The sequence below is a fragment of the Lynx rufus genome, unplaced genomic scaffold (genome assembly GCF_022079265.1).
Source record: "Lynx rufus isolate CCGP_SWC_20201006 ecotype Redwood Valley unplaced genomic scaffold, mLynRuf1.p SCAF_25, whole genome shotgun sequence".
In the NCBI taxonomy this organism is placed as follows: domain Eukaryota; kingdom Metazoa; phylum Chordata; class Mammalia; order Carnivora; family Felidae; genus Lynx; species Lynx rufus.
Window position 1 is genome coordinate 11,207,448 of NW_025814840.1, and position 25,546 is coordinate 11,232,993.

Here is a 25,546-nt window from a genome sequence, read left to right on the forward strand (position 1 = left end):
ACACAAGGCTTCTTTCCAGCTGCCATCAAGCCAGTCCATCTAGATTTGACACCAGGAATCACTACTCTCCAGCCCTTCATTTCATGAACTCAAGGAAACCACCCTCCTGTCTCTGTGCTCAACTTCTCTTGACTCCATTTCCTCAGATTCCTTCTTTGGCAACTCTTCTATCCATTACCTGAAGATCTCCCACATTTGTTGGCTCATGGCCCCTTTCCTCCATCTTCAAAGCCAGCAACACTGCATCTCTTTGGCCATTTTTTGGAAGTCACATTTCCCTTACCCAAAGCCAGAGCAGTTATTCCACTCTTAAGGATTCTTGAAATTATACTGGACTCACTGATAATTCAGTATAATCTCCCCCATCTCAAGGTCTTAAGCCTTGATCACACTGGCCAAGCCCAAGTAAAGTCACACTTCCACAGATTCCAGCAACTGGGGATCATCTTTGAAAGCCGTAATTCTGCCTAACACAACATCTACAATCAAATTCATTGTTCCCTCCTTGCCATCTCTGAGCAAGTAGCCATCTCTGTGCTCCCTACCTTTCCTAATATAAACACCCACCTGGCAGTCCAGCCCGGATCCACGGTGACCACCTTTGATTACTCCTCCTCCTCCTCTGCAATCATATATCAGGCAGTCACAGAACTCTGTCTTTTCTACTTTAAAAATCCCTCCGGGATACGTCCACTTCCCTCCATCTCCACTCTCTCCATTCTAATTCAGATATTTAATATTTGTCTTGTTTTGAGGGATGTCTATGGTGTCCTCCCAAGGAATCTGTCTTTCTGTCTTCCATATCCTCCTTCTCTAATTCATTCTCCACTCTGTTGTCAGAACTGTATTTCCAAAATATTTATTTTGTTATTCTCTAAACTCTTCCACTGTATGGGAAAAATCTGTGGGCGTGGGCTGAGCCTTATTGGTCGTAATGTTCCCAGAGGCTGTGGCACAAGCCAGACTTCGCCAACACTACAATGTTAAAGTGATTCCTAATCTCACAGACATGATGGCAAACCTATGTCTTAAAACTGATAAACAAACAATATTAGACTCTCTGTAAATTGAATACATGAATAAAATGGAGTTGGTATCAATAACTTTATTTGTTCCCAAAATAAAATTCTCAGTATTTCATACCCTCTTGGACTATGTCTAACTATTTATCATTTTAGCTTTAGATTAAGTTACTGAGGCTGGGTTAAAGAATGTGAAGTTGATGCCTGTTTGGTCAGGGACAGATTCTATTTATATTTTTCATTACCTATTTCTCTCCTTCATATACAGAGAAATCAAAAGAGCGGCCAAGGCTGCTATAATTTCAAGTTGCCCGAAACATGCGCCATTTCTGAACGAGGGGCTTGAACATTAATGTAATTAACTCCAGTGGTTTTAGCAACAGTAAAGGCCACCAAGTGCATGGTTATGCGCAAGGCAGGCAGATTATGTCTTTTGTTCTTTAGAACAACTCTAAAAGGTAGAGGTCACTTTTCACCATTTCAAAAGGAGAAGAAAATTTCAAAAGAATTATTTCAAAAGTCATAGAAAATGGCAGCATCAAGTTTTGAAAGTAATTCTGTCAGAGTCCAAAGAACTTCACTAATTTCTCAAAATTACTCCCAACATTCCATGTGATTTGATTTCTGAGACACCCCCACCTTTCTCCTGGCTACCCAGCTCCAACTCACTCAGCACCAATATATACACACACTTCCTTCATCTCCCTGATATGTATCAGGCGTCACTCCCAACTTACTGCTGCTGCACTCCTTGGGACATTCTTCCCCCAACTCCGTGTAATTCCCTCACCTTTTTCAAATCTCTATTCATCTTCTCAGTGAAATCCACTCTGACAACCATGTATAAAACTGCAACTCATCCACAGATGTTACCCAACCCTCTCCCTCTGCACTCCCAGTCTGCCTTTCCATGCTGTTTTCTTGTTTCTGTAGTATGAATCATAGTTTTACATAGTACATAATTTCCTCATATCTGCTGCTTACTTTCCCTACAATAATGTAATCTCCATGAGAGCACAAAGCCTTGTCTATTTTGTCCACTGATCTGCCTGAAAAGCTAAGAATAATGACTGGAACACAATAGGTGCTCAATAAAGAATCCGTTGAAGGAATGAATGAAATTTTGTTTTGTCCTAGCCTGCATTTTAGTTCTAGGTGGTCACACTTTCCAAAAGTTTCATTCCCATCTATCTCTTCATCCCAGGTTATAAAATTATTTTTCATTTGTTTAAATAGTTTATATCCTATATTTGCAATACTGAAAAACAGATAAATAGGAATTTGCAATTTGGGGACAAGTTAAGTAATTGTTAAGAACTTGTGGAATGTGCCTGAAATTGTCAGAAACGCCCTCCTTCCATGCTGTCTTTGCCAAGAGGCCTACTTAGGCCCCCTCTCTAATCAGTATCTCCTCACTTTTTCCCATCTGCACTTCTATATATTCTATATCCTATTAAGTTGTTATTGGCCACGCCCAAGCCCTTATGGTATCTTGCATATGCAAATTACAAAACCCTAATGGAGCAGTAAATTTCCAAAAATCAGGACTCATGTCTTCCTGTGGTGTTCAAAGCAAACAAAAAACATTAAAATTGTTATTGATCCACATAAAATAATAATGGTAATAATTAAGTATAATATTTATTGAAATATAGGCCAGTTACTCTTTTAAGTGACTCATGAGCCGTCAGAATAATCTTTTAAATAGATGCTTCATTTGCTTCATTTTAAAGATGAGAAAACCGTAACACAGAGAAGTTAACCAGTTTGCCGAGCTCACGCAACTACCTGGTGGTAAGGCCAGGATTTCAACGTAGGCAGGCTATGCCAGACCTCGCTCAGTTAAATCCAGGCTGCTTCTGCCTTGCAGAGGGAGAGCTGAGCCCCATATGAAAGGAAGCTGAGACAATTCAGCTCCAAAATCACATCGACAAGTGACCTCTCTCAATTCACCCATTTATATTCCTTACTATAAACTGATGCTATAAAAAGCGTTCCTTAATTTATCCAGAAGAGCCTATCTATTGCATAATAGAAAATATCTTTATAAGCTTTATGGGAAACCAGCAATGGAGAGAAAAGAAAAGACATTAAAAAGCTTGGCAAGATGATACCTGAAAAAGATGATAGAACTACAAGATTAGTGATTAAGGAATAATATATTTTAACATTTCAAGTAATGTTGCTTTCTGCTTAAAGAATCTTTGAATAAAAGTAATGATAAGATTATAAATATATTGGTGGCATCGACTGGAATTTGCTCTCCATTTCTGATACTGAGAGAAATATTCTTTCTTTACTACTAATAGGTCAAAGCACTACAAACGCAAAAACACTCTTATCTACCATGAAATGCCCTCTGGCATTAAAAATATTTAAATAACAGCAGTAACAATAAGAGTTATCATTTATTAAAAAGAAAAAAAAATGGGGGTGTTAACATTTACTCAAACAGATCAAGTAACATGCCTGATGGTACATTTCTAAAAAGTCTCGGTCTACCTCCAGATATTTCGTCCTTCATCTATGCACTGTGCCTCTGGCATACTGAAATCACATAGGAGATATAACAACGCACATCATATGTCACACATGTATGACGTCCCTTTAAAACCAGTAAGACCTAAGACATGGTTCTATGAGTCTCGGTTGATAGAATCTATCGAGAGCTTAAAGTCCCCAGAGAACAATATTACGAGATAAGCAAGGAGTAAGGAAGACAGGGAATAAATACAACACATACAATTTTAAGTCAGGGGACACAGTCTTGCTGTTACGGGCAGTGGGAGAATCTACCTTCTTGTTCTGGGCACAGCTTAAATCACCCCCATTAGATAGTAATTTTTTTTGGATTTCCTGTCCAATTTAGAGGGGAAAAAAGAATAATTCCACCCTCTGCACTTTGCACCACCTGGTACACACCACGAGTCAAAAACTTCCTGTACTACGTTGAAGTAGGTCTAACCTGCCTGTCTCTGACACCACATTGTGAGTCTTTGGCCCTTATCATCTTCATGTTCCTATCATCTACAGGAGGGTTTGTGCTCAGTATGTGCTGAAACAGATTAAAACAAAATGTAACCTAGTCAGAAATGTGTGTGTACATGATAAAAAGTCAGAAATGTGTGTGTACAGAAATGTGTGTGTACGGCTTCCACCCACGTGATACTTACTTAAGAGAATTTAATGTACAACATGCCCAGATCAGAACTCAATCTATTTCGAATATGAAACATGGGAAACACATGCTATGAATGCCCTTATTTTCTTTAAAAAACAGCAATAATACACATGATATTTTGTGCGAACTGAACACAGTAGCCCTAGCAGTCTGGAAAAGGGAAATGACAGGTTTGGCTCCCAGGAGAGATGAAAGGGCCACAGGTAATAGTTAGCATTTGCTCCCCACCTTGAACTCCAGGTTCTTCAGGCTGAGGCTGTGCCTCATCTTGAGCACTGACGCCCCACAGCCAGCACCTTGCTAAGTTGATTGGATTTCCTTGATGTGACCCACTAGCAAGGTGCTCTCTGAATTCTTTTTTTTTTTTTATGTCTATTTATTTATTTTTGAGAGAGAGATAGGGTGTGAGCAGGGAAGGTGCAGAGAGAGAGGGAGATAGAGAATCCATAGCAGGTTCTGCACGGTCAGCACGGGGCCTGATGCGGGGCTTGAACTCATGAACCATGAGATCATGACCGGAGCTGAAGTAGGACGCTTAACCGACTGACCCACGCAGGTGCCCCTCTCTGAATTCTTGCTCTGCCTGCATGGTTGCATATATTGCCTTTGAAAAGCGGACAGGTGGTCAAGCTCACTGTGTGGACCATTCGTGTGGGTTCTAGATCGGGATCACTGTCTGACGATCCCACTGTTCCCTAAGAAACCAACCTTCAGTTCTTTCTCGAAAGGAGAAGAGAACTCTGCAGACAATCTCACTGTACGTAAGGCTTCATCAGTAAAACGTCCAGACCTCACCATTGGGCACTCCTCTAGAGACTAACCAGGAGAAGCATCACCTGATAAACTCCAGTTTTAACCAAGACTTAACTTCACTTAAAAAGAAACATGGTTTTTCCTCTTCTAAACATTCTGTTAGTCTTCGTAATTTTCCAATTATTTGTTTTGGAAAACCCACTAATTAAATAAAAGATTCAAATGATTGTGAAACAACATAAGCTGTGCATTCACCGATGGTTTTTACCTGGCTTGTCTGAGAAATACGACGAGAACGGTTGTAGAGGGCCATGCTGTCTCCCTCCCGTGTTCTCTCAACCCTCCAACCCCACGCCAGCATGGTTTTTAAAGATTCTTTGATTGGCCAGCGATAAATTTCTTTTTCCTAGAGACAAAAAGGAAGAGACAGAGAAAAAAAAAAAGGGAGGTGCATGGAATCCAAATAAAAAATCTGAAATAGACTACCTTCACTTCACTTTAAAAAAAAGAAGACTGGCATTATTTATTTAGAAATGAAAAAGGAAAGTAAAAATTCTGAAAAGTACAGGGTGAGCTGAGATCTAATTTGGCTAATGCTACAAAGAGGGATTTCAGCTTCTTATTTCATTGGAGGTTAGTTTTCTTTAGTTTCCCAGCTTCTGATACTTTAGATAGAAACTAAAAAAGGAGAAATAGTGCCAGATTATATGAACCATAAGTGCAGGCTTTTCTACCATCTGAATACACAGATGAGAAAAACTCTTCCTCCGTAAGCACCAAGCTAAAACAGTCCTTTTCACATCATTTGTCAAGATATTGATTTCCCCCCCAAAGAAGTAAAATACATGAAAAATTGTAAGTAATAATCATTGTAAATATTACTTCTTTATCCCTCATCAAGAAACTCCTTAGCACATAAGAATATTTTCTAAAGACCTTAAAAATATTGGGGAGGAAAAAATATCAAAAAGGAACAGAAGAATATTAAGTAGAGAAGAACTTATTAAATGCTGATAGAAATAGGAATAGAGAAAAAAAGACAAAAGATTAAAATTAAAAATTGCAACCTTTAAATAAAGGTTTTTTAAAAAGCATATGTAAATAAAGAAAACATTTTAATAAGAAATTACATAATAAAGAAAAAAATTCAAAATAAATTGAAACTGTATAACAAAAAAGAAAGAAACCTCACCTTTTCAGATAATAGTTTATATGGCTTCATTAACGGCTGAACTTTAGATGAGTCTGAATATATTTCTCCATAAATCCATCCATTTGCCAACTTAAAAAAAATCAAAATTATTTTACATGCATTAATTTTTGAGAATGTATGTATGTATGTGTTGAAGTGTGTACTAGTAAAATAAAAATAAATCAAGATATGGGCTAAGGTTTGAATTCCACCCAGCATAATATAAAGATTTCCATCCTAACCAATATTATTTTGAATAATTACCGAGAACAAATCTTTCTATCCAAAGATTAAACACACCCTGAACAGATCCAGGTCTATAGTTATGTCAGTAAGCACTCCCCCGCTGAGCAAACTACGGGGTGCGCGGCCCCCATGATGTTGATTCTGTGACATCTCGGGACCCTCCATCGGAGATGTGTATGCGAAATGCTCGTTCAAGCAGGAAAACTGGAGTGTGCTGTTTTTTATTGGGAAGCTTCTCTGAATAATGCTAACTGTTTGGTCCACTGGAGTATTCAATTAACTCTCAACATGTTCGTTCCACATGATTTTGCCCTTGCAGTTCTGTATGTGTCACCGTTTCCCTATCTCATTTCATATCTGCCCATGGAATCTGAGTAACTAGACTGTGATAGCTCAGGACAGCGTTCTTGTAAATTTCCTCTCCATCACCACCAGCTCGGTACCTAATAGAGTCTTTACATAAAACAGACACTTATCTCGGACTGACTCACCTAGTAAATAAATTAGTGAACAAAGAACCACACATTCATCAAAACAAAAAGAGGGTTTCTTAGGAGAAAGGGACCGATTGGCAAAGGCAAGAACTGAAATTTAATATAAAGTCTAACAGGATGATACAGAGCTGCTCCATAAACACAAACACCTCGGAACCTTTGATGTTTGATTTTCACTTCACCAACAGTACATGCTTCTTTTAGATTCCTGCATCATCTCAGCTCAATTTCTCTGACAAATCTATTTCACATCTCTCAAGTTTAACCAGGCTCAACATAATGTGACTACACAGCCATAAGGTTCCTTTTAGAGAATTTCATGATATGTTGGACATGTGTCACTTAACTCATCAGCTTGCATTTTTCTGACAATCCAAATAAAATATGTCAACTTGCCATGCAGTTTATTTTTAGCGACCTGCAGATCTACTTAGCAGTAAGACCTCTTACAGAAGACTGGAAGGTATCAACAATCACTATTTCCGATTAATAATTTCAAGCTTTCTCTAATATAAAATTACTCTTGAAGCGAAAGTTTCTTTAAAAGATTTCTGACCCACAGTCACCTTTTCTTCCTAAAGCCCCTGATGATGATTATCTCACAAACAATATGTGTTTAGAAACTGTATTTATTATTTCACTAATAGAATTTTTATTCCTAAAACTGTGCTTTTGATAAACAGATATTCTCATTCATATTGGATTACATGTATTAATGGTGGAACCAAATACTGTATTAGCAAATCGTAATTAAATATTCTTTCTTAATCTAGATACAGCTCTCACTTTAAGGTAGAAAATAGTCATGGTCAGAAATATTTGGGTGGTGGCCACTCACTGGGTACATTCAGTACTGAATGAGAATGTGATACTCTGGCTTTTACCTTGTCCATTGACCATTTGTCATGAGAATGTTCAGCATATTTGTTAATGAAGTATTCCAACTTCTCAGGAATTGTAATGCTATGAGAAAAATAAAGAAAAAAAGCTTGATTTTTACAGGATTTATGGAAAATCATACCAGTAATTTACTCACAGCTTATGATTGCTTAAATCCCACTTGATGCATAACTGTTAAAAAATCATTTTAGCATAGTACTGCTTTTCCCTAGTGCAGGAATAATATACAAATCAAGCCGGTAATGTTCTTATCTGCTCATCTTGTATTAATTCATAACTTACTATGTCTTCATAGAAGTTGTATATATTAAAAATTATATATAATATAATTAAAATATATTGCAAGACGAGGATAATCAATCATACAAAAAAATTTTTTTTAAACCTGAATCAAGATATGGTTAGATTTAATGAGCTTAAAGACATACTTCCCTTCCATATTCATTCTTTTAAGTTATTCTCCCTTTTTGACTTAAGTCTCTTCTGCAACAACTATAAGTAGGTAAAAGATCTCCTGAAATCTGACCGGTGACACTTTTTCAATGTACTAAAACATTCTGCTATTAATATGGACTATAGCGAAAAGTAACTACTCATGCTCTGTGATCTTGATAACATTTATTCTCGATTCCTTTCATATTTAATTAATATTTGATCTCTTCAACAGATGATAAGGGCATGCAACTGATGACCAAGTCCAACTATGAGACTTGGGAATATCAAATAGATCAATGAACGGAAAATCAAATATATATATAATTCCATTCACTCATGCATATAACTTAACACAATTACCATTGATAACTGACTTCTAAATAAAACCTAGCATAGTGAGATGGTTTACTGTTCTTGTGCAACAATGTTATCAGTCAGGAATTGAACTATATGACCCAGAAATACTTAAGAAACAATATATAAAAATCACAAAGATGTAGCAATGATTGATATCACTAAGTAAACCTACTCTGGTAAGAAGGCCCCAAAGGGGTAAGCCTAGGTAAACGAATACACATGCCTGACAGCTGTTAATCAGTTAGATCTAATTAATCAACACCAAGACCACCACACGTTCTGATGTTATTTTAAAATCGTGGATTATATCACGTTAGCAAACCACAAACTTACCCATGTAGGAACTGAATATGTGATATTTTGGTTTACTTACATTGGAAGAGAAACAAAGGATCAATCACATAAGCCAAATACTGGGGGGTAGAGTCTTTTCTCACGGGACTGTCATCAAATACCAAACATGCAAATGTAAGGCATTATCAAACTAATGGCATACCACTTGGGTTGAATTTTTGATCTGTTATGGAAGCTAAACCAGCTGGGGGGCCACCCAGAAGCCTGAAAGTTGAACTCCCAAGCAAATTCGGATGCCGTGGATGAGAACTACCACTGACTGCCTTGCTAACACCATAATCTTGCGGAGTCACCAAGGAATCGGTAAGATAATGTGGCATGAAGAGTCAGCTTTCCTCGCAAATGGGAAACCATGGTCCTACTCAAAGACAGTAACAACAAAAATGCTGAGACTCCAAACACCTGAAGTACTGAGACATCCCATTTGTAAAAACAATTTACGCAACTAAGTACGGGTAAGCAGTTTTATGTGATGGAACATTCGATCTGTGGTTAAGGCTGTCACGTTGCATTCTAACAGCATGCTACATTTTCCACAAATATTCTCGTTTGATATTCCCTGGAATCTCATGCTGTGCTTTATGATGCTGAACACCAGGTGCTACCCCTTAGACGTTGCTGACATGTAGCGGTGACTCTCTGCAGCTGACAGAAGAGCTCTGCCCTGCCGGGATTACCCCCAGTCAAAGATGCGCTACAGAGGCTGGCTGCAATTAACAAACACTTGGGGTAAATTTTCAGCTACAAATATAGCTGATATCCTTTCTTGATTCTCATTACCGTAGATACTATCATGTGGTCACACACACAGAACCCGGGTTATGTGACGTAGCCTAGAAGGTACATCGTTATCTACTTCTGACATGTGTATGATCATTATTATCACCACTGTTCATTCTGTCAAGTAAAGGGACCCCTACCAAAAGGATACCAATTCAAAGGGGGCATGGATTAGAGAAAGTTCACATTAGTACCTTATTCAATTTCAGACTTCACACATCATTTACAATAAAAATCTGCTGCAATAGAAAGAGTCCATACTTTGAGGTATCAACAGGTTGTGGGTTAAAGTTCCCTTCAGAATCCATTGATGACTGTTTTTCCATCATACTGACATAATTTGACTCCATGTAGTCTGGAGGCAAAGCTCCCGCAACGGCACTCAGGCAAGGCAGTGCCAGTTTGAAAAGTTCTTGTTCATATTTCTGGGAAGAAATGGAGGACCAAAACAAAACACCAAAAGCCTGGGTTACTGTTGAGCAAAAGTTGTCAGAACGATCGCTGTGGCTGGCACAGCGCTGTCAGAAAAGATCGGAATTACCCCCAGGCTAACGTAACTCCCTCGCAGACTCTTTCTCTAGCAAATGGAAAGTATATGTAGCCTGAAATCCCATCAAACATGAGACGGGCTGAAGTCAGAGTTACTGAGTTGCTGCTTAAGAAGAATAAAAACTCTGCTTCTCTAAGAGGTTTTCTCCAATATTTGAAATGAAATATACTCGGATATTCTAAATGTATAACATGTCTTTACAACTGAAACATAAATTCAGTAGATGAAAAGCATAACTATAGAATACCGCCATACCATTATAAAGGCTATACTTGAAAAATAAAGGAACATTCCAGAGAGTAAGAAATTTTAACTGATCTGTATCATATACAAAGGTATGAAAAATAAAATTCTAAACCGAGAAAGAAATTCTATAGGGAATATGCACAGTCAAAATTTCTGGGAAGAGGTATTTGTCTATTAATCACATAACTAATTAAATTTGTATTTATGAATTTTTAATTTTTTAAAGTTTATTATTATTATTATTATTTTGAGAGAGAGAGTGTGAGCAGGGGAGGTGCAGAGGATCTGAAACGGGCTCTACGCTGACAGCAGAGAGCTCCATGTGGGGCTCGAACTCGCAAACTGTGAGATCATGACCTGAGCTGAAGTTGGACGCTCAACTGACTGAGCCACCCAGGCACCCCAGTATTTATAGATGTTTCAAAAAATAGAAAATAATAATTATTTAAAAATTATCTCACTTCAAGTGTTCAATTGTAAATTAATGCTGTAAGTTCCTCTAAAAATACCTTCAACATTTGCAATTCGGTAACAGAAAGCATCAAGATGTAGCTTCCAACTGTAATCACAGATGAACTTGACTCTATTATGTAGCAAACTTCTGGATATCCTGCTCTGGTTGTCTAATAATGTCCACCTGGGAATTCAAGCTGATTTCGATTAATAATTTTAGCAGAAGCATACAAAGCATGCTGTTCTGATTTTTCTCGGAAATACTATCCCCTTCCAGCCTTCTGAAAATATCTGAACTATCCATTATAAATATGCCAAGTGTTAGGGAATGTCACATATAGAAAGCAACACTGAATGGAGTGACTTTAATCTCCATAGCAGCAAAGTGGGAAAAGTCAGGAAGGCCACTGGAATATTATAATTTTATGAGGCTGCATATTTTTATACGTGATAAGATTTTGTCATGGTTTTAAGATCAGGGTGACTAGGGAGGGTTTGAGTCCAGGTAAGTCCAACTGTGCCAAAACTTGGAGTGCCTGGGTGGCTCAGTCGGTTAAGTGGCCAATTCTTGATTTCAGCTCAGGTCATGATCTCACGGTCTGTGAGTATGAGTTCCGCATAAGGCTCTCGGGTCTCAGTACAGAGCCCACTTTGGACCCTCTGTCTCCCTCTCTCTCTGCCCCTCCCGTGCTTGTGCGCACGCTCTCTTTCTCTCTCTCTCTCTCTCAAAAATAAACATTTTTTTTAAATGCACCAAAACTCAACCATGTTCATAATTTCCTAAAATGCTTAGCCGTTTTAAATTCTGATGGTGTTATGGTCACAAGGACCATGCTACCATAATAATTATGAAAACTCGGTATCAATTACATTCTCAAAATTTGTATGTTAGAAAAACGAAAAAAAAACCTACACAAGTCTTAATAAGTAAAGATGACATTCTACTAGGAATATTTACAACTTTTAAATTATTTTGTCACACAAAGCCCACAAAATATTGAATCACCTTTTGAGACAGGGCGTCAAAAATGCCCCAAAACAACTTTCTTGATAAATGAAGTTCTTCTTCTGAGGCAGCTCCGAAGTTCCCCCACCCTCCAGGCAGGCAGTAATATTTCCAGCATCTTTCATAATGATTTGTCAGCAACTATGTGAGGAAACAATTAATTACAAAAGTGATGACTTAAAGGTACCATTTGGATTTTTCCCATTTCCACCCATGTGACTTGACCCAAAGGCCAAGTAATAAGGTCAAAACTGCTCAATCTCCTATGAATTATTTTGGAGAATACTATACTATGCCTCTTTAAAATCTAACACTAACCACAGTATGAGGACCAAATACCCAGGTTTACGAACAAACCATCTAGAACAGTAGTCTTTATGAGTGTTTGGTTACTAATGTATCCTTGAGTCCTATATATTAGATGGTATCATTTACTCACAGTTTCATGAATCACCATCCCCTGGATGTGCACATCTACACTTAGTGACAGGATTGACCTCAGGGTAACCCAGAGGCACAAGTAAATAACTCTAGGATACAGCACCAGAAATGTACATTCTAAGGGAAATCTACCTCTCAATATTTTTGCTTCCTTTTGCCAATCCTTCATCACCACACTTCAGGCTTTGCTTCAAGCTTGAACATCCCAAACTACTCCATTTCAGTAATCTCCTTATCTATATTTCTCTGGTGGTTATGGATGCAAGGTATTATCTTTCCGAGTATCTATGTTGCTTCTTACATTTTCATCTATGCATATTTTGTTTAGCACTAAACTGAATTTAAAGACAAGGATAGAATCTTCAAATTATTTGGTAGCTCTTTGGATAGTTCATTTTTGATCTATAAACTAACAAATAGGGGCGCCTGGGTGGCATAGTCGGTTAAGCGTCCGACTTCAGCCAGGTCACGATCTCGCGGTCTGTGAGTTCGAGCCCCGCGTCGGGCTCTGGGCTGATGGCTCAGAGCCTGGAGCCTGTTTCCGATTCTGTGTCTCCCTCTCTCTCTGCCCCTCCCCTGCTCATGCTCTGTCTCTCTCTGTCCCAAAAATAAATAAACGTTGAAAAAAAAATTAAAAAAAATAAATAAATAAACTAACAAATATTCACAACTACTTGCTGAATTAATGAAATGATCTTTATGAATCAACAATAAGTTTTTGGACTCTTTTCTGTAACTAAGAAGGGAAATAGATTGATAAGGATTATTGTTATTAAAACAAACTACATGTTGGGGCACCTGGGTGGCTCAGTTGGTTGAGCGGCCAACTCTTAATTTTGGCTCAGGTCATGATCCTAGGGTCATGGGATTGAGCCCTGTAGTGGGTTCGATGCTGGGTATGGAGCGTCCTTAAGATTCTCTGTGTCTCCCTCTACCCCTCTCCCGCATGTGCTCTCTCTTTCTAAAAAAAAACTTAAGGGGTGCCTGGGTGGCTCAGTCGGTTAAGAGTCCGACTTTGGTTCAGGTCATGATCTCATGGCCTGTGAGTTCAAGCCCTGCATCGGGCTCTGGGCTGACAGCTAGGAGCCTGGAGCCTACTTCGGATTCTGTGTCTTCCTCTCTCTCTGCCCCTCCCCTGCTTGTGCTCTATCTCTCAAAAATAAATAAACATTAAAAAATATTTTTTAAAAATAAAAAAACTTAAAAAACAAACAAAAAATGACATCTCTTACTACAGAAATACTTCTATTATGGTCTGCCCTTCAATTACAAAATACACACACATACAATTTAGAAATCTCAAATGATGAAATATTGAGATCTAATGTGTTTGGATTAACTTGGAAATATCTATAAGGTAAAAGAGTTTATCACATAAAGTAATACTGTCTCTTTTTTCAGGTACCTTCCAGCTCATTTATATCAAGAAAATTTTGCATGGCAAAGTGTCTCTAGATGATAAAAACTGTAAAAATGGGATTTGGGGCAAGGATACAATTTATTTTACATAATTAATTAATTTATATAAATTTATTAAACTAAAATTAGTTTTTCATGAAGAAAGATTGTATTTGCTAAATATCTAGGGATGGTCAGAGTAACAGCAGTTCAAAAATAGACGTATTAATATCTCAAACTTCTTTTTCCACCACTGTTACTGGGTAGCCACAAGGAAAAACGATGCTTACCAGATGACAGTGCAGAGTGGTTCCCTATAAAACAGTCCATTACGTGACTATGACCTCCACCCACAGACCATGCTATTAGACGTACTAGGACACATTGAATATTCTAATGCTAAGTCTTGACTGAGATACTAGATGACAGAAAAACATTCCCAGGTCAGTAAGACACTATGAGACTGGATCATTCATGAACAGAATAATAAAGCTGGGCAGAGAAAGTGTCAGTGATTTTTCCACACTTGGTGACAAACTCTAACTATATACAGAAGTTGTCTCTGAACTCTATGAAATTACACTTGGAAACTGTCATGAAATTACCACCTTAGAAAATGTTTCAAAAGCCTGCTCTTTATCCCTTGAGGTTGCTAAGATTTTAGGCCACATCTACCACCATGTTTTCCAGACTTAATGATACCTTAGTGCATCGTTTCCTTGTTGCCCATCTTTTTTCCCAGTGATTTCTATTTCCATTCACCTAAAGGAAATCAATCTTGAAAATTCTATGATCTTTTATTACTTATTTTATTGTGATATACACATTTTTCAAATTTATATGTCCCTTTTCAAGAATTGGAAGAAAATTTCCTCGTCAAAAATCAAACATGGCGTTTCTAAGAGCTGTACATATTGTAAGAGGAGCAAAGTCAGAGGACTCAGTAATCAACTAACTACAAACATTTCCTATCCTTACCTTAAGAGGCATCTTCGCATGTTCATTTAATAATGGGACATCAAACACTAATCTTCGGAGCAAGTGCTGCATCATAGAAGGTCTCAATTGGCTGGTGGAACAAAGTTCATTTAAATAATGAAGGGAAATGTGTCTAAACTAAGTAAATAGTTCATCAGACTAAATTATATATGCCAAGAACCTCTCTTCAGATGGTGGTTAATTAGGTGCCCCAATCCAAAGATCAACAAAAGGCTACACAACTATATAAAAGGTTACATCCCAACTCATCTCTACTCCCTAGATCTGAAGAGCATTCCTTAGAGATGGCCCTCTTTTCTCCTCCTTCACTTTCCCACCATTCACAGTGGCAGACCCTAATGCTTCCTGAGACCCTTCCTCCAGAAATACTTCTTTCTCCACTCTACTGGGTGGGAATGGTCTTCAGTGACTGAATTAGAAGCAAAAAGAAGAAGAAGTATCCCAACAGGAGGGAGAAAAAAAAGGCTGAGACAAATTTTGCCAGAGGTGGAAGGGAACAAAAATCAACATACGGTGGACGTCTACTATGTGGGGTCATCCTGAATGTTTCACCTTGTTTAATATTTAGATAAACTCTATGAGGTAGGTATTTTGATTTCATTTTTACAGAATTTGAGGGTCAGGGGGGCTACAGACAGAACCTCCTAATTTTTCACCTCCTTCAGTCCCATCTGGCTTCTAAGCCATACATACACTTTACTGTGAGTGCAAACTTTTCTTCATCAGTGGACTGCCGAGCCACGTGCTTTCACCCGCTCTTGAAATCAGAAAGGAGCCATCACCCCAGCTAGGGGGCTTGAGAAATTGTCATGTTAGCTGTCAGAACTCCAACAGGAGAAGGTATGCTCTGGTTTTCACAGTAAGACATTTGAACACTTCCATTTACAGGAAGTGGTTTTCTAGGCTGGAGGAAATAAAGTCAGCCTTCATGATTGCCACACATAAGTAATGCTTTAATATTATACTATATCATTTTTTATATATTTAAGAAGTCTCTTTTTTCTTTTCTCTTCTGGAAAAGGAGTTAAAATCATCACACATAGTCAAAAGGGGAGAATCTATTAATCTTACACTACGGTGGCCAGAGACTCCTCACACAGTCACCCTACCCACCAACATCCAGAATAGTAAAGTTGATCCAGCACTATAGCCAATGGCCAGATACCCTAGAGAGGCTTGGAGGAACACTCCAGAACTTGACGAGGAGCAAGGGTGCTCTGATAAGACTCAGACCTTGGGTACAGGCGACTACCTACAGTGAATTAATTTTTTGATACAGAAATTGTTTCCAAAGTTCATAACTATTTGTCAAGGGCCATACAGTAAATGCTCTTCCTTAAAGGAGAAGAAACTGGATTCAGAGTTGGCTTCCCACTTACCCACAAATAGAGAGCAAACAAACTTCTATGGAATCCCGCTGAGCTTTGGTAAGTGAGCAGCCCTTCGAAAGTCTGTACACAGTGTGCAGTAACGAGTCAATGAGAGAAGCGTGGTGTTCTGTGCCCGCAAAAAGAGGGGCACATCTTGTTAACAAAGGCAACACGGCTGTGCAAAGGTACCGATTGAGGGCCAGGGCCATGTCTGTGGCACTCAAAGCAGCCTAAAAAGAAATCGTGAGAGTAGAAAGTCATTTGTGTTTGGCAGTAGACAACTCTCAAAGGGATGAACATGTTGACATGTAATTTTATTATCTAGAAAATGACAAATACAGTGAAACCTGGGTTTGTGAGCATAATTCATTCTGGAAACATGCTTGTAATCCAAAGCACTCATATATCAAACCAAATTTCAAGACCCATTGGCTCAGTTGGGATCCTGTGACGTCTGGCGTCATGTGCGACTCGTATCAGAAGACATCGCTCACTGATCAAGTTAAAACTCATTAGAAATGTTTGCTCATCTTGCAGAACACTCATAGAACAAGTTACTTGCAATCCAAGGTGTTCCAGTATATGAAAAGGGAAGATGCATTCCTCAGTTATACCTTTAAATGTGGTCCATGTGATTTTTTTTTTACCACTAGTAACAATCAACTTTCAATTGTTCACAAATAGATAAAAATGAAGTGATGTCTATAGTGATCTCTACCTCCTCAAGAAGCCCAAGAGGCTCACATTCTATAATAAAATATCAATGGTGAGATGAGTGTGAGTTGAAGACACTAATGATATCCAAGAATGTGAGTACTTTACTAGGGGAGGAAAAAGAGAAAGAAGCTTATTCCCATAACAAATCTCATGTTCAAAAGTCCTTCTATAATTCTACTTAATAACGTTTACAGTTTTGCTCCTGTCTGTCGGAATCAATAGTCAAAGGTTCATTGTCTTCTTGTGTTCTCGACTATCGTATTAGGTTCAGAATTACATGTGAACACCCCCAACAAAGAAAAAAGAAAATTCAGCATATTTTTAGGAGTCTCCTCTCAAGACTTTCATGAAAAAGCTGTTGCCACCTCAAGATCTGGTTTTCTCTGGAATCAAAAAGACCCACTTAATTGAGAAAAGGAGGTATTATAACTATCGAAATGACATTTAGAGCTTCAGCTTACTCTACAATGCTTCAAACAGGAGAGTATTTACACCAGGAACGGCAGATTCTCAGTGTGGGCTACAGGAGGCACAGGGAATATTACAGCCTTATTTATGTTTTAAATATTGTAATGATGATATATTATAATGATGATATTATATTATAATATAGTATCCTTGTAAGTATTATAAGGATGATACTGTTATTGGCACAACTCAACAGTGTCCATTAAACATTCTTAATACTGTAACTGCCTTCATCGAGAAGCATGATTGTTTCAGCCAACCTCCCAAATCAGGGTTACTATCTTCCGTGGTACCTGATCAGAATTCTTATCTTAATCCTGAGGTTGTAAGTGTTCTCCACTGTTCAATGAATTCCTTAGGATACAGTCTATTTTATGTTTACCCACTGCCTGCTTAAAAGTATAATTGGCACTCAATAGACATTTGGTGACAATAAATAAATGAATGAATACATCTATGGAGAATAAGCCACAGGAGGACATGTCAGGAGTTGAGAATGTTCATCGTTAAAATCATTACCGTATCTAAAGAAGCAGCAGCCCGGAGATCAGGCAGAAAGCCCACCTCGAGAAGATGGAGGAGGAAATCTTGAACCTCAATGCCATAGACCCTGTCAAGGAACAAAACCATGGCTGCCTTGTGATCTGGGCAAAACCCCGCAGACATGTCAGGCTCCACCACATTCCCATCTAGAAGAGAGAAGGTAACACGTTGTTGTCAATGGACAGATTACAAATGGCTTCTCTCCAGCCTTCTCACATTCAAGTAAAATTATCAGTTGAATGTTTTTTTTTGTCCTTCTACCCACAGGCAAGCGCTAGGAACTGGCCTAAGAATTACCACAGGGCAATGTAAATTCAAGGTCATTCGAAATGTGATTTGGGCATATCCATTTGTTAGCTGCGTATTTGATTCAATACACAGCATTATGCTAGACAATGCGAAAGAAACAAAAAGGCATCCCAAATCTACATTGTGAAAACTAGTAAATACCATAAGAAGTTAAAGTGCAAAGTTTTCACTGTTTTCAAAAAATCAGTGTTTTCAAAAACACTAATAACACTCATGTATCCCTATGTGATAATCATGGTTCATTTACATATTTATGGCTTGGACAAAATGATGCAACTCTATGAATCAGTTGGACTGTCAAATGAAATACGTTTCATGAATCATAATAGCATTTAACAACACTTAAGACATATTTGAGAATCAGATTATTTTCTCTACTAATAGTCACTATTTTTTTTTAATTTTTTTTTTTTAATGTTTATTTGTTTTTAAGAGAGACAGAGACAGAATGTGAGTGGGTTAGGGGCAGAGAGAGAGGGAGACACAGAAGCAGGCTCCAGGTTCCGAGCTGTCAGCACAGAGCCCGATGCGGGGCTCGAACTCACGAGCTGTGAGATCATGACCTGAGCCGAAGTCAGACACTCAACTGACTGAGCCATCCAGGCGCCCCTAATAGTCACTATTTGATGCTTGTATAGATCAGGGAATCTCATTAGAATTCCATAGATCCACACATTGGGAATCACAGAGATATGGAATTAGGGGATTAGGTGCCAATTTAAAAAACTGGAGGACAGATCTGTTTCCTGTTCGGCCGTGTGGTAATTATGCCAAATAACATCCTGCTACTGATAATACACTATGAGAATCTACAAAGACTATCACAGAATCATTAATATTGATACAATGTTGAAAAAAGAAGGATCCAGGGAAGAGGTTACATGACCACAATCATCCTGAAAAAATAAAGTCACAACTTGTTTGTTTTCATTCGTAATTAATGAATGGATTTCATATCTGAATCGTGACAATAAACAAGTAACAGTGTTTCCAGGGACATTATATTAAAGGTTAATACCAAATAGCTTCCATTCCTTATTAAATGATAATAATACCCATATACCTACTACTTTCCTTCCTATCATTAAAATAATGGGAATAACAGCCTGTTTGTGGTGTTAGGCACTATGCCAGGAAAGTTACAGACACCATTCGATAACTATTTTCACAAGCACACGGTGAGGCTGGTATTCTTAGCTACATTTAACAGATGACCACTGACCTTTAAGGAAGTTAAATAACTTGCCCAGGGTTGTACACCTAGTAACTGGCAAAGTTAGATTTAAACCAAGGAAAATCAGCTTTCAAATCCAACCAAAACTGATTTAATCCTTAATGTTAAATCAGTATATTTTTTAATTAAAAATCCGTATGAAATTCCAGTCCAGTTTAATTCTCCTAAAAAATTGCATGATAGGGAATTCAAATTTATAAGATTCTATGTTTTTTTTAAAATTCTTTTAAAGTTTATTTATTTTTGAGAGAGAGACAGACAGAACATATGCAGGGGAGGGTCAGAGAGTGACAGGGAGACACAGAATCCGAAGCAGGCTCCAGGCTCTGAGGTGTCAGCACAGAGCCTGACACAGGGCTCAAACTCACGAACTGTGAGATCATGACCTGAGCTGAAGTCAGATGCTTAACCAATGGAGCCACCCAGGTGCCCTAAGATTCTAAGATTTTAATATACAGTCGTGACTAACGAAATGTTAAGCAACCTGCTGATCCTAAAATAAGATCTGTGTTTTAAACACTCAACCAAGTAGACATTCACGTTAAGGAATGTTACAGCTACACATACCTGGGATTCAAGACTCATCGAGTCGCTACAGTTGCTGTTTCACTTTTACCATCTCCTCAAACACAGTGGAGACAATAAAGCTGACAGACTGCCTCCTGTCAAATTTCTGGCTTTTGAACTAGAAGAAGGAAAGCCATGTATACTGGCCTTACCTTGTGGTCCCTGCAATATTCATCTGCCTACAATTACAATTACTGCCTTAGATAGTCTGTCAAAATCTGCTGGGGCCAAGTGCTGCAGGGACTGAACATGAACTTTTTAAAATTTATTTATTTATTTTGAGGGGGGGGGCGGAGAGAATGCACCAGGAAGGGGAAGAAAGACAGAGAGAGAGAGAGAGAGAGAGAGAGAGAGAGAGAGAGAGAATCCCAAGCAGGCTCCATGCTGTCAGCACAGAGCCTGATGTGGGGCTCGATCTCACAAACCATGAATATCAACTTTTGAGACTGTGTGTTTGTCCCTCAAGTTTTCTGAAACCCTCCCTCTTTCATTATTATTCTGGGCCATGCTGTAGTTCTAAAAGATATATGATAAAAAATTTCTGAGAAAGGCCTCAGCCATCACTAAGGGAGGAAGAACTAATCATTAGAGGCAAACTTCACATCCTAAATATATAACATTCAGTAACAATTATTGTTGATAATGGGTGATGCTTAAATGGGCAACTGACTTGTCACGGAAACATACAGAAAAGTACAGCTAAAAGTTTAGCTTTTAAAGTTGACTTAAATGCGTACCACTCAAAATAAAAACATACAGTTTTCTGTATATATTTTCCATGAAAGGAAAGTGGTAATAAAAAAGTAGAAATTTAATAATAACCAATGGATTGGGTTTTAAAAATTAACTTTCATCGTGATTGTGAGAGTTCACAAAAAAATCCTTTGAACCTCAAGGTACACAATATAGTGCATATTTATAAAGGAAAACACCACCAAATATCATTACAGCACAACTAAATAGAACAGGAAAGAAACCACCTTGAAAAATCTTGAAGGCTAATGGCAGATAACTGGAGCAAAATGATATATACTTTGGGGGAATTCTGAATGAGACATCTGGATATTCTTAGGGATTATGTTCTTGGTTTCTCATGATAACTGATTTTATCTACAAATGTAGCACTTCTCTCTTTCCTTATCTGGGTAACACTGGTATTATTATCTTTCTTCTGACAGCACCAATTTTATGGCTCAAAATATAGGGAAAAGAAAGGACAATGTACTTAAGTAAATGAACATGAGTTAGAAAGAGAAGTGGAAAGAAGGCAGGTGAGAACAGTCTGTATGTATACAAAAAAAAAAAAAAGAAGTTGCCTGAAGTGGAGAAGATGAAAAGCCACAGACAATTATTCAGTTCATGCTTTCTCAAAAATCACAAAGAATATTCAACTCTTATGGCTGGAAGATCTCAGTTTATAAGCTGGGCACATATGAAACTACTTTCTCTTCATCAGAAGGCTGGCTAGGAGGGCAAGTCACGTTCAGTTACACAGTGGTCCCTTCTTTCTAGACTACACTTCCTTCTAAAATTAGAAGTTTATGTAAAAATGATATATGTAAGAATATCCAATAAAAAATTGAAAACTAGGGGCGCCTGGGTGGCGCAGTCGGTTGGGCGTCCGACTTCAGCCAGGTCACGATCTCGCAGTCCGTGAGTTCGAGCCCCGCGTCAGGCTCTGCGCTGATGGCTTAGAGCCTGGAGCCTGTTTCCGATTCTGTGTCTCCCTCTCTCTCTGCCCCTCCCCCGTTCATGCTCTGTCTCTCTGTGTCCCCAAAAAATAAATAAACGTTGAAAAAAAAAATTAAAAAAAAAAATTGAAAACTGAACAAAATTGAAACTGGAAAAAGGAAATCTAAGTATAATTTGGAATCTAATTTGTCCCTTAGTGGTCTTGAATAACTTTTAAAAAAATGTTTATTTATTTATTTTGAGAGAGAGAGAGAAAGAGAACGAGCAGGGGAGGGGCAGAGAGATAGTAAGACGGAGAATCCCAAGCAGGCTCTGTGCTGTCGGCAGAGAGCCCAATGTGGGGCTTGAACTCACGAACAGTGAGATCACGACCTGTGATGAAATCAAGAGTTGGATGCTTAAACAACTGAGCCACCCAAGAGCTCCAAATCTTCAATATCTCTTAAATCTTTTTCTCCATGGTAGGCAGAGTGAACCACCAACAGGGAATTGGCCTCGGGCCGACACCATGTGCTATTTCTGCTGTGGTTTGGGGGCACTGCAGGGGATCGGTGTGTGTGTAAACCACCCAAACTGTGAGGCATCTGTGCTTCATCCAGCAATGCCTGAGCCCTCCCTCTTCCCCAACCCAATCTGGCCCCAGGGGAGGGGCCACAGCTGTTGGACAAAGGTTTATGTACAGAGTAGGTTATACCTTTATTTTCCATGCTTTTGGGTTAATATTAAAAACTAATCACAAGCAGTTGCTAAACCAAAATGACATACTGTAGAACGGCAATAAACGTTTCATCAAAATGGTAAAAAAAATTCTTTTTTAATTCTCTCCTTTGTCTTGATAAGAGCACTTCTTTCAACACACTGGGAATTTGTAAATGTCTAAGTCAGAAGCTATGGTCATTTCTGGGGAAAAAAAATATTATAAGGAAATGACAATGAAAACTATCCAAAAGAGTGAAGAAAGGAAATGCAGGCAAGAAAGACAGAGAAGAATGAGGGCCAAAAAAAACAAAAACAAACAAACAAAAAAAACAAACAAAAAAAACCCAAAAACCAGTGGGAAGAAATTAGATAAGACGGTTGAGGTACATATTTGCTCTTCTCTGGAAACTGTCTGAAATGTCATATACAAAAAATCTCATTGAAAACACCCGTTTAAAAACAATGAGGCTGGAAAATACTTTACAAAATAGTAACATCTTTTTCATTTATATACGTGTGTTTGTAAATGTCTGTGTAGAAGAATATGGCAATAGAGCTTTTCTTAATTCAACGAAAAATATGTACTTTATAGCTTTTCCCTTTTTAACTTTTTTAATGTTTATTTATTAATTTTGACAGGGAGAGAGAGTGGGGAAGAGGCAGAGAGAGAGCGAGAGAGAGGGAGAGAGAGAATCCCAAGCAGGCTCCGTGCTGCCAGCGCAGAACCCGATGCAGGGCTCTATCCCATAAACCGTGAGATCACGACCTCAGCCGAAATCAAGAGTCAGATGCCGAACCCACTAAGCCAATCAGGTGCCCCAAGTTTTTTTACTTTTCTTGGGGAAACGTAAACCCAGTAACTATGCTGCATGGCAGTGGGACCGGGGGCGAGGTGTTGGGGGGAATGTCGAGTGCTGATGGTAGCATTTAAAACATCATGTCCTCCAATGCCCCACTGAATTACAAAGAAGCTGGCCTTACCTTTGGCTATTGTTGGCATCTGAAAAGCAATGCTGATTACTCCCACCAAATCTCCCAGTGGAATTAGGGATCTCAGAATTGACCGGATTCTGATGGCTTCCCCCTTACCAGCATGAATCAACTACATGAAGGAAAACGAAGGAACGTTAGAACAACTTCGTGAAATCAGTGTTACAATTCCATCCAGAAAATCTGAAGAATGGGTCTCCCCATCTAAAATAATTTTCTGCTAATTAATTATACGTATAAACTTAGACCTCTCACAGAATTTGTTATTTTAGGCTTAGAGACAGATATTTACTCGTCCACACAGTACTGCTGACATCAGCATACGCCAAATCATGTACTACAGCATAGGCCAACTGGTTTAACCATCAAAACAGTAGTTTTTATCCTCTGCAGGGTGCTAAAATACATTGAAAATCTGATAAGGCTACGAAGGCTTACCTCGCAAAATTATATATAAATACCTATCGTAACATGAACAATAAATACAATGAAATAATTATCTTCGGACCCAGAACACATAGTAATATTTATGATTGATTTAGCCTCTTTCTTGCTTTGGGATGAAAATGTAATTGTATCCTTATCCATATTCCATACTGATTTCTCCCAAGGAAGGGTTTAGGATGTAGTGGGGGAAACGTGAATATGAATCATAACAGGTTTTTGAGGCTGTCACTGGCTAATGGACGACCTGTAAAGACTGGATGCGTTATGTCAAGAACCTCAGCAAGGCTCTGGAACAGACCACGGGCTTTCGGAGTGGGGGATGGGGGGGCACCTGTTTCCTTCCCCACAAGGTGAGAAACACAAGTACAATCTCTGTCACATAGGAGGTCTTCAACCAATCGATACAGAAGATGAATAAATTTCAGAAGTGCCAACTTTAGCGCCTTACTGAGTCACTTGGTTTTTTTCCTCCTAGTTTAATAGAGCACAAAATTTCCATTTATTGGCATAATTTCCTGGCTCCTTTGATCTTTCATGTCAACTGAGAAAAGAACAGATACTGGGAGCATGAAGTTTTTTGTATGCAATCACCTCCAGCATACAAACAGGCTCCAAGTCCTTCTAACATTCTGACATCTCTCTACGCTGGGATTCCTCTCTGTTCACAACGAAAAGTTATGTCAAGAAAACATGAAAGTTTTTTTTTTTATTTTAAAGGCTTTCTCTGATTTTATTTTTCTTAATGTTTATTTTCGAGAGAGACTGAGTGTGAGGGTGGGGGTTACGGGCAGAGAGAGAGGGAGACACAGGATCCGAAGCAGACTCCAGGCTCTGAGCTCTCAGTAGAGAGCCAGATGCAGGACTTGAACTCAGGAACCGCAAGATCATGACCTGAGCCAAAGTTGAACACTTAACCGACTGAGCCGCCCAGGTGTCCCAAGAGAACACGAAGGTTTTAACCTACAGCCATGAGAGAAGGAGACCAAAACAAAAAACGAAAAAACAAAAAAACAAAAAGAAAAAGAAAGAAAAAAGAAGTAGAGAAAAATAAAACACAACACGAAAACAAACACACAAAACCCCCACAGATCCTAAGCATACGTAGAAAGATGTGATCTGTAAGCAACAGTCCCATGGGCTTTTCAGTTTAGACGTGTATCTGCCATATGCCCCAGCACTGTTCACTGTGTTTCGATCTCTGTGGTATTTCCCATTCCCAGGCCACGAAGCTAATTTTATGAGCCTTTAAAAGCTAGCACTTTTAAAATGAATACGACAGAATAAAACAAAGCCGGTTAGGGTAAAATAAAGTACAAAACATCTGAATGTATTACGGAGTAAAAGTAAGTACCATTCCAGGAGACTTCTAATTTCTTCTCCGTCAGAACATTTTAGAAAACACCAATCCATAGAGCCTGAATAGCTGTTTCCATCTCTGTAACCACCCGCACTCCCACTTTCCCCTAAACCAGTGACAGGCATATGGCAGCTCCCTCAGAGACGAGATACTGCGCACCAAGAAAATGACTCTTGTCGGGAGCTGTTGCTCTCTCTCTCTCTGCATGCACTAAATTAGCAGAGGAAATTTATAGGAAAAATGTATTATTTTCTTCTTAAAGTACAGGGAGGCTGAATGCGTTTGAGAGATATAGATGTAACTGGCTATTCCACTAATGACTTGTACTGAAATCTCATTACTAATT

At 38.5% G+C, this 25,546-nt stretch overlaps 1 protein-coding gene across 1 annotated transcript in view; it reads right to left on the reverse strand.

Moving 5' to 3' along the window:
* Positions 1–25,546, reverse strand: part of RYR2 (ryanodine receptor 2) — a 544,943-nt gene that overhangs the window by 177,822 nt on the left and 341,575 nt on the right. Inside the window, exons 48-56 of the mRNA XM_047088668.1 lie at positions 23,388–23,508; positions 17,882–18,051; positions 16,187–16,407; positions 14,787–14,877; positions 11,970–12,110; positions 9,976–10,139; positions 7,773–7,851; positions 6,149–6,238; positions 5,225–5,362 (exon numbers count right to left, since the gene is read on the reverse strand). Of these exons, the coding sequence (XP_046944624.1) occupies positions 5,225–5,362; positions 6,149–6,238; positions 7,773–7,851; positions 9,976–10,139; positions 11,970–12,110; positions 14,787–14,877; positions 16,187–16,407; positions 17,882–18,051; positions 23,388–23,508 (1,215 nt within the window). The remainder of the gene's footprint in view (positions 1–5,224; positions 5,363–6,148; positions 6,239–7,772; positions 7,852–9,975; positions 10,140–11,969; positions 12,111–14,786; positions 14,878–16,186; positions 16,408–17,881; positions 18,052–23,387; positions 23,509–25,546) is intronic.